The following is a 12,780-nucleotide window of genomic DNA, read 5'->3' on the forward strand; positions in this document are numbered from 1 at the left end:
TGAAAGAAATAAAAATATAAATTGTAGTTGTTGGAATTCAAAAAGTCTTCCTTAGCTAGTTTTCACCTCAGTTAGGTGTATCAACCGACGAAATACATGTTTTTTTTTAAAAAAAAATTAAAATTTGGCTTGCCCGGAATTTATATTTCTGTTTTTTGTTGAATGAGGTAAAAACTTTATCATAAAATATATTATTTATGGTAGTGTTAGCTACGAAAAATACCACAAATATATTCGCACAAAATGTTAAATATTAACAATATTTGTATCATTTGCTTCAAAATATTGTGACGAATGGGCTTTTTCAATTTTTCATAGGTTTGTTGAACAATATATAAGGTGTATTACCCAACCCTCGAAACAAAATTCTCCAAACAAATAGGCTTTAACAAAATTCTCCAAACAAATAGGCTTTTTTTTTAATTTGTTTGGAACTAACATGCTTGTTATCAGATAGCTTCATCTGAAATTTAGACGATAAATAATAATATTAAAGGTAATTTTAGATTTAATTAATTTTATAATTGTAGATAATATAAAAAATAAATATAAATATTTTATATATTTATATATTTATGAGATAGATGGATGCAACACCGCATGTATTATTTCTCCGCGATTTTTCTCATATGTCTATCTTTTTTATGGGATTAGTTTTGATAGAAAAACATCAAATCTCACGATAACTACCGATAGAGTAATTTATATAGAATGATATTTCTTATGTTTTAAATCGATTTTATATGAATAAATTAGATTAAACTCAAATTCTATTATGATATTAGAATATATTGATCGAATAAGTCGTCATCTATATTCATACACTGAATTTAATAGTTAATAGTGTTAGATGTAAATTTGTATATTGGGAAAATCTCAAATATAGTACTTGTTTTTTATACTATTATTAAATCTAAAATAATATATATCTTTTTGTTCTATTTCACAAGTTGCCGAGTCAAGGGTGACCATTGTTATAAGAGAGTTGTTAGTTTTCTTTTCGTAGTATGGCAATTTATGATTGCCCAATAATTAAATTTTAAAGAGAGGTTTGTGGACCTCATATTGACTCAACCATAGACTGAGTACTTCAATTTGATCTATATAACTAATTTTATATAATATTTTGGGATTGTTTGTTTCACTTTTTTTTTTTAAATATATATATATATATATATATATATATATATATATATATATATATATATATATATATATATATATATATATATGACATGATCAAATATTCAAATGACACTAATGTGTCAAACTTAACACCTCTGATATTTTTTTATCGCATATCTGTATAACAAAATTCACCATTGGATTAAAAACTAACAACATATAGATCATGTCCATAAAATTTAAGATCAAATTGAAAATTATTTGATATGTTAAAGAAAATGATTAAAATTAACGATTTTGTCGAAGTTTTGTAAGACGTTAGTTTTTATATATCTCGTTGATATATCATAGGACTTATGATTAATATTAAATTTTATAGACATTATATATATATATATATATATATATATATATATATATATATATATATATATATATATATATATATATATATATATATATATATATATATATATATATATATATATATATATATATATATATATATATATATATATATATATATATATATATATATATATATATATATATATATATATATATATATATATATATATATATATATATATATATATATATATATAAACGACCCTAAATTAAAATAAGGTCCAAATCTTCGCGAAGCAGGAGTTCGTACTTCACATGCCGTGTTCAAACTTTAAAAGCATATCTTATGCAATCACATGGAAATTAATAAAGTGCTTTTCATTTTCAATTTCCTACAATGGTCGTTCTATTATTGGATGAGACCAATTTATGACTTCGAAGTAGAACGAGGAGTACTTACAATATATTGAAGTCATGAAGTGAACTTAATTGGCAAAACATGCATGCTTCATTTCTCAACTTCAATTTGGAGCACTATTGTCTAAATTGCCAAAGAGAAAAACAACGCGATTGCGGTTAAAAAATGGAATAAATTACAACCTCTTAATTACTAGCTTGTATTTTTTAGAAGATGGGTGGGTAATTTTGACTATTTATGGTATACAACCATATGAAATTTCCATTTTTTTTGGGTAGTAACTAGTAAGAATTCAACTTTTTTTTTATCAAATGAGATTTCCATCTTTAGAATCTAACTTTGGTAATTAATTCTTATAAATAATTGCAATTTATTTAAGAGATTATCTCTCTCAACAATTGTTTTATTATATGCATCTCTCAAATATCAAAGCATTCATGTTTGGCTAGGCACTAGAAATAAAAGGTAAGGTAGGGAAGCCGCGACTTGCTTTAGTGGATTAGTACTTAAGGAGAGAGGAGGTTGAAATCCAAGATTAACATTCAAGTTAGCGGGAGAGATTAAAAATAATGTGTGAGTAAGAATGTATTTAATACATGAAATAACACACTTCATCCGTAGTTGAAAGGATTTCCTCTTTAGAATGAGAGAGAGAGAAAGAATGAGTAATCACTAACAAATAAATTAAATAAATTCAAGTACTAGAGAATTTTTTGGTGAACTGGTGTAAAGGAAGAAAGAGAAAATTTCCAAGCTTATGTTAACTAGTATGCATGCATTCACTATAAATTATTTCTTATGTTTTCATTACTATATCATCAATAACATCATCTGAGTATAATTTTTTTGAGAGATAAAAACCAAAAGAGAGTATAAACCACCATTTGTGTCGGTGGGAATTGTAATAATAATATTTGTATTCTCATTCATTTTTTACAAAGAAGTTATTATTGTTACTCCATTGTTACTATTGTTATTATAGTGTGGGAGAAGTGTAATCCTGAGATAATCATTCGCTGACCTTGTATTAGGCGTTTTAAGTGTTATCTTTCCCAACAAGTGGTATCAGAGTTTCGACTCACTATACATTTTAACTTCTATTATTAACAATAGACGAGTCAACCTTGATGAGATCATCGACGATGGTTAAGTTAACCTCTTCAAACTACTCCATTTGGAAGCCCGAACGGAAGACATACTTTATTACAAGGATTTGTATCAACCTCTGCAAGATAAAGGGACGAAGCCAGCCGCCAAGTCAGATGATGATTGTAATGTGATGAATAGGAAAACCGTTGGACAACTTCGTTAATGGATAGATTAAAATGTTTTTCGTCATGTTGCGCAAGAAACGGTTGCGTTCACATTATGGATGAAACTAGAAACATTGTACGAGAGAAAGACAGTCCAGAATAAAGCCTCTAATATTATTCGACGATTGGTGAACCTCAAGTATAGAGAAACCCGAAGTGTTTTCGAACACTTGAGCAATTTTCAAATATTGATAAATCAACTCACCAATATGAAGATGGTGCTTAAAGGTGAATTGCAAGCATTGTTATTATTAAGTTCCTTTCTAGACAATTGGGATACACTTGTAGTTTCATTGAGTAACTCAACACCACAAGATGTTTTAACATTGAAAATAGTAAATGATAAGATGTTCAATGAAGAATCTCGACGGAAGGAACAAGGAATGTCGTCAGAGTTCGAGGCGCTTGTCCCAAAGTATCGTGGAAGAATTATCCATATGAAGTTCAATAGTAGAGACAAGTCAAATGGCAAGTCTAGAGATAAGTTCAATGGAAGATCGTGGGCAAGGAAAGATGTCGAATGTTTTTACTGTCATGAGAAAGGCCACATAAAGAGAGAATATAGGAACCTCAAAAGAGAGCAGCAAGAAAATGGTGATGACGATCATGTTAATTTGACATCACAAAAAACATGTTAAGTCGTTGATTCCGGTGCATCATTCCATGTACCATCACGAAGGGATTTCTTTTTCTCTTATACTAGAGGTGAATTTCTTCATGTGAGGATGGGCAATGATAATACATCTAAAATTATAGGGAAAGGAGATATTTGTCTAGAAACAAACACCGATTGTTACTTAACATTGAAAGATGTGAGACATGTTCCAGACATACGTCTCAATCTAATATCCATCAGACTACTAGACGAAGAAGGCTATACTAGTGTGTTTGGAGATAAGAAATGGAAGCTAACAAAAAGTTCCTTGGTAGTAGCCGTAGGCAAGAAAGCAAGCATTTTTATGTGATAGAATCCAAATTATAATAATGGGTGAGTGAATGATCTCAGAGAAGACTCCTCAATCGAGCTATGGCATAAACGACTCCGACACATGAGATAGAGGGGACTTCAAGTTCTTGCCAAAAGAAGTAATTTGGCAGGTTTGAAGGGATTGAAAATGTCTCTTAAGTCATGAACACATTGCTTGGCTAGAAAGCAACATAGAGCTTTATTTCATTATAAGACCCCACATAGAAAACCAAATGTTTTAGATTTGGTGCATTCTGATGTTTGTGGTCCAATGACCACTAGTACTCTTGGAGGTGCAAGGTATTTTGTTACCTCTATTGATGACCATTCCAGAAAGGTATGGGTGTATACCCTCAAAACAAATGATCATGTGTTTGTAGTATTCAAACAGTTTTATGCTAGTGTTGAACGAGAAACTAGAAAGAAGTTAAAATGTGTTCGGACTGACAATGGAGGACAACTAACGGGAGCTTTAAACTAATATGAACTTATTTTCCTCATGAGTTTGTGATTTGGAAGTAGAAAAACTGAAATCATTAGCTCCACAGATGTAGATATGGCAGGAGATATTGATTCTAGAAAATCAACTTCTGGATTTTTTATTACATTTTTAGGGGGAGTTGTATCATGGCAATCGAAGCTACAAAGTTGTGTTGCTTTGTCTACCACAGAGGCATAATTCTTTGCAATAACCGAAGCTTGCAAGGAAATGTTATGGATGAAATGATTCTTGCATGAATTGGGGCACGAACGACTGAAGTACGTTGTGCATTGTGATAGTCAGAGCGCTATCCATTTGAGCAAAAATTTGAGTTTTCACTCGAGATCAAAACATTTTGATGTGAGATATCACTAGATACGTGATATATTGGATTCCAAGAAATTATAACTTAAGAAAATTCATTCTCATGATAATTTCTCAAATATGATGACCAAGTCCTTGCCGAAGAACAAGTACGAGTTCTACATAAGAGCTGCTGGACTGTTGGAGCCCTCCATCGAAATCGGAAGGGGGAGATTGAAAGGATTTCCTTTTTAGGATGAGAAAGAGAAATAAGGAGTAATCACTAACAAATATAGAAAATGAATTAAAGTACGAGAGAATTTTTTTGGTGAACAGGTGGAAAGGAAGAAAGAGAGAATTTTTGCTTATGTTATAGCAGCTTATTGTATGCATGCATTCACTATAAATCTTTTCTTTTGTTTTCATTACTATATCATTAATAACACCAGGGCCGGTCTTGACATTTTCGAGGCCCAGGGCAAATAATAAAAATAAATTTTTAGTAAAAATGATTTTCTTTTAAAAAGAACATCATATATTTAAATTATAAATAATATCAATAACATCAAAATTAATCATTTATCCGTACAACTAACATAAAAAATATCATATTCTAATTAATATTCGGTAGCAGACCCGTCTAAATAATTTGGAGGTTGTGTTCCAATTTTAAAAGTTGATCTTTAATCAATAAAATAAAAAGAAGGCAAAATACCCTTTTTCGTCCCGTAACTTTACCTCGGGGTCCATTTTGGTCCCATAATTTTTAAAATGTTCAAATAAACCCCTTATCTTTTAAAAAGGTGGCACGTTAGTCCTTTCCGTCAATGTGATGGAAACGGACGTTAGACTGTGCATATGTGGCGTCTGACGAGGCTATGTTTTACACGCATGGCAGGATGACGTGGCATATGTTGTCACACGCATGGCAGGATGACGTGGCATATGTTGTCACCAAGTTCCTGAAAATTCTAAAAATTATTCCAAAACTTTGTCTTCACCATGGTTTGAACTCAAGACACTTTAGTAATGGAACAAATGGGTGTACCACTATGCTATGCTCATTTCATTTACTTTCTTTTCTTTCTGCATCTACTTATTAACTACTGCTTTAGTTGATTTCATTTGTTTCTCCATTAATAATAATAATAATAATAATAATAATAATAATAATAATAATAATAATAATAATAATAATAATAATAATAATAAAAAAAAATTATTATTAACTACTGCGTTAGTCATATTATTATTATTATTATTATTATTATTATTATTATTATTATTATTATTATTATTATTATTATTACTATTATTATTATTATTAGTAGTAGTATTACTATTAATATTATTAATATTACTATTAGTATTATTATTATTACTACTAGTATTTTTAGTATCAATACTATTATTATTATTATTATTATTATTATTATTATTATTATTATTAGTATTATTATTATTATTATTAATTTTATTATTATTTTTAATACTACTATTATTATTATTACTATTATTATTATTATTATTATCTCTATTATTATTATTATTATAATTATTATTATTATTAATATTAGCACTATTAATATCAGTACTATTATAATTAGTATTATTATTATTATCACTACTATTACTATTATTATTATTATTACTATTATTATTAGTGTTATTATTTTTATTATTACTACTATTACTATTAGTATTATTAGTATTAGTATTTTTAGTATTAGTACTATTATTATTATTATTATTATTATTATTATTATTATTATTATTATTAATACTATTATTATTATTAGTATTATTATTAATACTATTATTTTATTATTACTACTATTATTATTAATATTAGTACTATTAGTATCAGTACTATTATTATTAGTACTATTATTTTATTATTACTACTATTGTTATTATTAGTTATATTACTATTATTATTATTATTATTATTATTATTATTATTATTAATAATAATGGAGAAACAAATAAAATCAACTAAAGCAGTAGTTAATAAGTAGCTGCAGAAAGAAAAGAAAGCAAATGAAATGAGCATAGCCTAGTGGTAACCCATTTGTACCATTACTAAAGTGTCTTGAGTTCAAACCATGGTGAAGACAAAGTTTTGGAATAATTTTTAGAATTTCAAGGAACTTGGTGACAACATATGCCACGTCATCCTGCCATGCGTATAAAACATAGCCTCGTCAGACGCCACATATGCACAGTCTAACGTCCGTTTCCATCACATTGACGGAAAGGACTAACGTGCTACCTTTTTAATAGATAAGGGGTCTATTTGAACATTTTAAAAATTATGGGACCAAAATGGACCCCGAGGTAAAGTTAAGAGACGAAAAAGGGTATTTTGCCTAAAAAGAATTTTAAAAATTCATATTTTATTTTAGTTATAATTAATATTAAAAATTAGAATTAAAAAAAGAAAATAAAATTATCAATAAATAATGTCTTAAGCAATGTTCTTGCAATATTATAAATGATAGACTAATTATAAATCTTAAAATGTTAAAATGAGATGGTGTAAAGAAATAATTAGCAAATGTTTTTTTTAGCAGTTTTGAAAATAAAATTAAGAAAAAAAATGCACATGCTAGAAACAGAACTCGAACACACGGACCTTTAGTTGCAGTCTGAGGGTTAATGCCGCTGCAGCATAATAAAATTAGCAAATGTTCTTAAGCAATGTTCTTGCAATATTATAAATGATAGACTAATTATAAATCTTAAAATGTTAAAATGAGATGGTGTAAAGAAATAATTAGCAAATGTTTTTTTTAGCAGTTTTGAAAATAAAATTAAGAAAAAAAATGCACATGCTAGAAACAGAACTCGAACACACGGACCTTTAGTTGCAGTCTGAGGGTTAATGCCGCTGCAGCATAATTACATATTTGACAGTTTGCTAAACTTGTTTTTTATATAATATTTTATTTAATATTTTCAAAAGCCCAAAACAACAAATTATGAGGCCCTTTATTTTTGGAGGCCCTAGGCTGTGGGCCTGCTTGCCCTGGCCCAGGGCCTGCCCTGAATAACACCATCAAAGTATAATCCTTTTGAGAGATAAAAACCGAGAGCGTAAACCACTATTTTTGTTGGTGAGAATTGTAATAATAATATTTGTATTCTCATTTATTTTTTACAAAGAAGTTATAATTGTTACTCCATTGTTACTATTGTTATTATAGTGTGGGAAAATGTGATCATAGGATAATCATCCGCTGGCCTTGTATTAAGCATTTTAAGTGTTATCTTTCCAAACAGTAGTAACCCATGCCTATTGTCTACATACCCAACATTTTCTTATAGAACTCATGTTTTTCTATAGCTCTGCAGCTTTTGAGGCTTCTTTAGAGACATATATGAATCCTACAATTGAGGATGTGGATGAATAATATGTTCTTTTTTCGCTCCAAAGTCATAACATTTGTGTCATTTATTTCCATCCTTTTGGGGTGACCTGCCTGTGAATCACGAGGACATTAGACCTCTGGAGATGTATGACGGTTGCTTCGTACTTGGTATTGATTGCAAGTTGGTGACTTCATAATTCGTGACTTTAAATTTCACCATGCTTGATGAATATAATGATATATTAGTTGGAAGAGGAGGTTGAAACTTTAAGGAAAAAGATCCTTGATGTTGGACAAGTGACTCCAACCACAAGAGAAGGGGTGAATTATGGTATTCAAAATTCATGACTAATTTAAGGGTTTAATTAATTAAAATGGCAAGTGTGTTAGTGTTCACAAAATCAGAAAGAAAACTAGCAGAAAAAAATAAAATAATAAGGTAAATAACTAAATTTAAAGAGATAAGGGTGAGAGATATGGCACCATAGAATTATATAGGTTCGGCTGAAAGTTAGCCTTGCCCTCTCCCTAAGAGATCTTCTTAAGATTTCACTATAATATTTAGCTTTTACAAGTTATGCTCTCAAACCTTTGATATAATTTCACTATAATATTGAGCTTTTACAAGTTATGCTCTCAAACCTTTGATATAAGAGAATTGAGATATTTTACATTGGCTTATCGCCCCAACGAAAAGAGAGTTTTTTATTGGATGAAATCAAAAACTGAGTAGAGATTTTACTAGCTAATCTAAATAACCAAACATAAATTTTGCAGGCTAAGTTCTATAACCAAAGAGAGATTTTCCAAGTGGTTGATCTCAAAAACAAAACTCAATTCTTCAAGAGTATAAAACTATTGAAAATATCAACAATGACACGATACTTGTACATCTCTTTCCTCATAAGTAGCTTACACTCAAAAGTCATTAACGAAACTATGATGAAAGAAAACATTTAAAGAGATAAAAGAGAAAGATGAATTGTAAAGAATTAGGAAAACTCCGAATTATGGTGTCTAATGAAGTGAGGAGAAGCCTCGTTAATTTAGGAGAAAATTGGCACAAAATGGAAACAATTCATGGGCCGAATTAATGGCCGAATCGATTAGGATAATTGATTAGTGTACATCCTGGAAATTCCAGCATAGCCGGGATATCTATTTTTATTATTGGATGAGAAGGTCATGTAGGAGCTCGGATATAACACATAGAACGACCCTTGATACATGCCTGATGGCCACGTTAGTAGCCACCTTGGACGTAAGTGGTAGCCCAAGTGTCACACAGAGGTTACAATATTATAACTGAAACCGTTACAGATCTTTCATACATCTGTTAATTAAAAGAATCGTTTACATTTCTTATGGTCATAAAGGCGCATTCATGAGGAGAGTTGGGATATTCCAGGGAGGACAAAAAGGAGAGACAAAATAATAGAAACAAGCAACTAATACCCAAATACCATTGCACTTGTGGTCTCCTGATTCACTTCAGGGAGATTATCCAAAAGTGTTTATCAAGAATAATTAGGTACTTTAAATAATCGATTATTGTGGCCAAAAAGGAAGGTTTTGATGTAGAGTCGTACGAACCATTAAGATACTGACATAATTGAATATAGACTCGGTTAGGAACTATCTAAACAAATATGAAAATGATCTAATCGATTAGACAATTAAAAAAAAGTCTTATAATCAAGCAGGCAGACCCTTAATCAACTGGCTAGGCCTTAAAAAATTTAGGTGATTTTGTAAAATAAAGACATAGCTTAAAAATATTTTAAGTGTGTGTTTGATTTGCCTTAGTATATTAGGAGTTACTCTCCTACTTTTACAAGACTCTGGTCACTCAGACAAACACATTTCCTCTATTTCACAACTCTAAAGCTTTCAAGTTTATTTACCAGATATCCCAATCATATAAGTACTTCACTAGAACATTGAATCTTTTTCTTGATGGGGCTTGAGATATTTTCAAGTTAATCACCATAATCAAAGAGTTGACAAGATATCACAACCAGATTTAACATTTATTTGTGGTGTTGTCATCAAAATACTAAGAAGGTTGTCATCAGGATCATCAATTTCACACTTGTAAGCATATAGCTCCACACTTGAAACTTCAAGAAAAGGAAATATGGCTCTTTGATGGAGAGACGGTGGTTTTTCATGAAATTAGAGGGAAATGGAAGTTGATTCTCACAAACGACGCCAATATTCAGCTAGGAACTAGAAATGAAAGATGACGTGTCAAAGTTGTGTCTTGTTGCAGTGAATTTGTACTTTCGATGCAGTGGAGAGTGACTGACATACAAAGTTATCACTATAACGCTTGATCCGGAGAGAGAAATTGGAAGTAATGTGTGACTGAGAATGAATTTGAATACCTGAAATGATGCACTTTACCCTTATATACTAAGAGTGGGTGAAATTGTCCGCATATGATGTAGCTTGTTGTGCGGACAACCGTCAGATTTGACCTTTGATGTGATAGATGGTAGAATTATCAACTTCAGTTTAGGACAAAGGTGTACCTGCTCTGCGATCTTTTCAACTCGATGTTCGATCGTTCTTTTTTTTTATGAGTCTTGTGAACGACCTTGAACAATTCAGAAATTCTTAAGGAAGTTAAATGTATATCATTTATGTCTTAACATATTCATTGAAACTATTTTTAAATAACTTTTATTTATTTTTCAATTAAATTCAAAATTACTAAGACCCTATTCTTCTTACAACAAGAGGTTTAGACAAATAAAAGTCTTAATCAAACTTAACATCAAAAAACATATAGAACTAACATGGGCAACCAGCTTTCTTGTTGAGGAACCATTGTCATACTATTTGTAGAAAGTAATTAATGGTGTCTTGCTCCCCATTATCTATCTCACCATTTCAATATTTTTATTTAGGACAATTTTAAATTTAAAAACTTGTTATATCTTTTGTTTATATTTGTAATAACTGTCAATAAATATCACACTAACTTTGTTATATATTTAACCTTAGAAAGTTCTATCCATTATCACAACAGAAATTATAGTGATAACAAACAAATGCCAGTAAGCATCACAAGTCTAAATTCAAAGCTCCTTTGAATTATAAGTAAGACCAAGACAACATATTTTCAAATTCATGTTACAATTTTATTATATCAAGAACGTGCCAATCATAAAAAGACCAGATTTTCATTTCTTTAAAGCAAGTAGCACTCTATATCCAATAAATAGTGTAACTTTCAACAAAGGCCACATTTTCTCTTTGGGGTCCAAAATATTATGGGTCCACATGTTTTGGTCTAGATTAAGCATCATCATGTGAAACTACTATTGTCCTTCACCTGACATGTTCCTAAACATTCTTCATGGTTATCACTTATCAAACAATATTACTTAGTCCCCTCTATATATAATATCTCTAGAGATGACAATTCAATTCAATTCAATTCAAACCTAACTAACTCTTCTTTACTTTACATTAAATATTTTTATACCCTTTCTAGTTTTCTTCATCATGAAGACAACAAGTAACAGATTTGTGGGAATTGTTCAAGCTAAACAGAAGCTTCAAAGAACACTTTCACAAAGAATTAGAATGGCTTCAGCTGTTGGTGATGTACCAAAAGGACACTTGGCAGTTTATGTTGGAAATGAGCATAAGAGGTTTGTGATTCCAATATCATTTTTGAGTCATCCTTTGTTTAGAGATTTGTTGGATTGGGCTGAAGAAGAATTCGGATTTAATCATCCAATGGGTGGTCTCACGATTCCTTGCACCGAAGATTACTTTATTAGTCTAACTTCTTCTCTTAATTAGTAAAATTATTGATTATTGATTTTTTATTTATTTAATGCTACCTAGTTAGATAGGAAGAAACTGAATTTGGTCTCTTGATCATCGATTCATGTTGTTGTGGAAATTCATCAAATAATTTCCGAATTCTTGTGATGTACTTATAAATTGTAGTACATTAGGTTTTTTTGCAATTTGAATTCGAGCAACTCTCGAGATGTAACACTGAAAATTGCAATGTAGTAGACTTATAATTTATTAAATTTCTCCATTTTACTTTAAGTTTTAGCACTATAAATTTAACGTTGAAAAAGTATCATTTAGTTGTGTACACAATAATTACGCCACAAGTAAATCTTCAATCATGTTTTTTGGGTAATTTCTTATTTAGTGACGGTGCTTTCTTAACGCCACTAAGAGAATAAGCTACGGTTTATCACAAAGGTTATAATCAATTTGATATTCACATGACAATTTAATTTTTCACAGGATTGGTTTGGCTTGAATTTTTAAAATAAAATAAAATTTTGCTTCAAATATCAAAATAATAATAATTTTTGTCTTTCTATTTTCACTCGTTCAATGAGTTTTTTTTTTAATAGGCAGCAAAATTCCCCTGAACCAAGTATTAGGAATACTCGAACCGATTACAGAAAACACTC

At 29.8% G+C, this 12,780-nt stretch overlaps 1 protein-coding gene across 1 annotated transcript; it reads left to right on the forward strand.

The window, feature by feature from the left end:
* The first annotated feature begins 11,704 nt into the window (after window positions 1–11,704).
* LOC131632371 (auxin-induced protein 15A-like) lies at window positions 11,705–12,400 on the forward strand. The gene has a single exon (XM_058903126.1). It carries the CDS (start codon window positions 11,840–11,842, stop codon window positions 12,140–12,142), a length of 303 nt encoding a protein of 100 aa, XP_058759109.1. The 5' UTR covers window positions 11,705–11,839; the 3' UTR covers window positions 12,143–12,400.
* Window positions 12,401–12,780: the final 380 nt, after the last annotated feature.

This window comes from Vicia villosa, unplaced genomic scaffold, assembly GCF_029867415.1.
Source record: "Vicia villosa cultivar HV-30 ecotype Madison, WI unplaced genomic scaffold, Vvil1.0 ctg.000938F_1_1, whole genome shotgun sequence".
Classification (NCBI taxonomy): domain Eukaryota; kingdom Viridiplantae; phylum Streptophyta; class Magnoliopsida; order Fabales; family Fabaceae; genus Vicia; species Vicia villosa.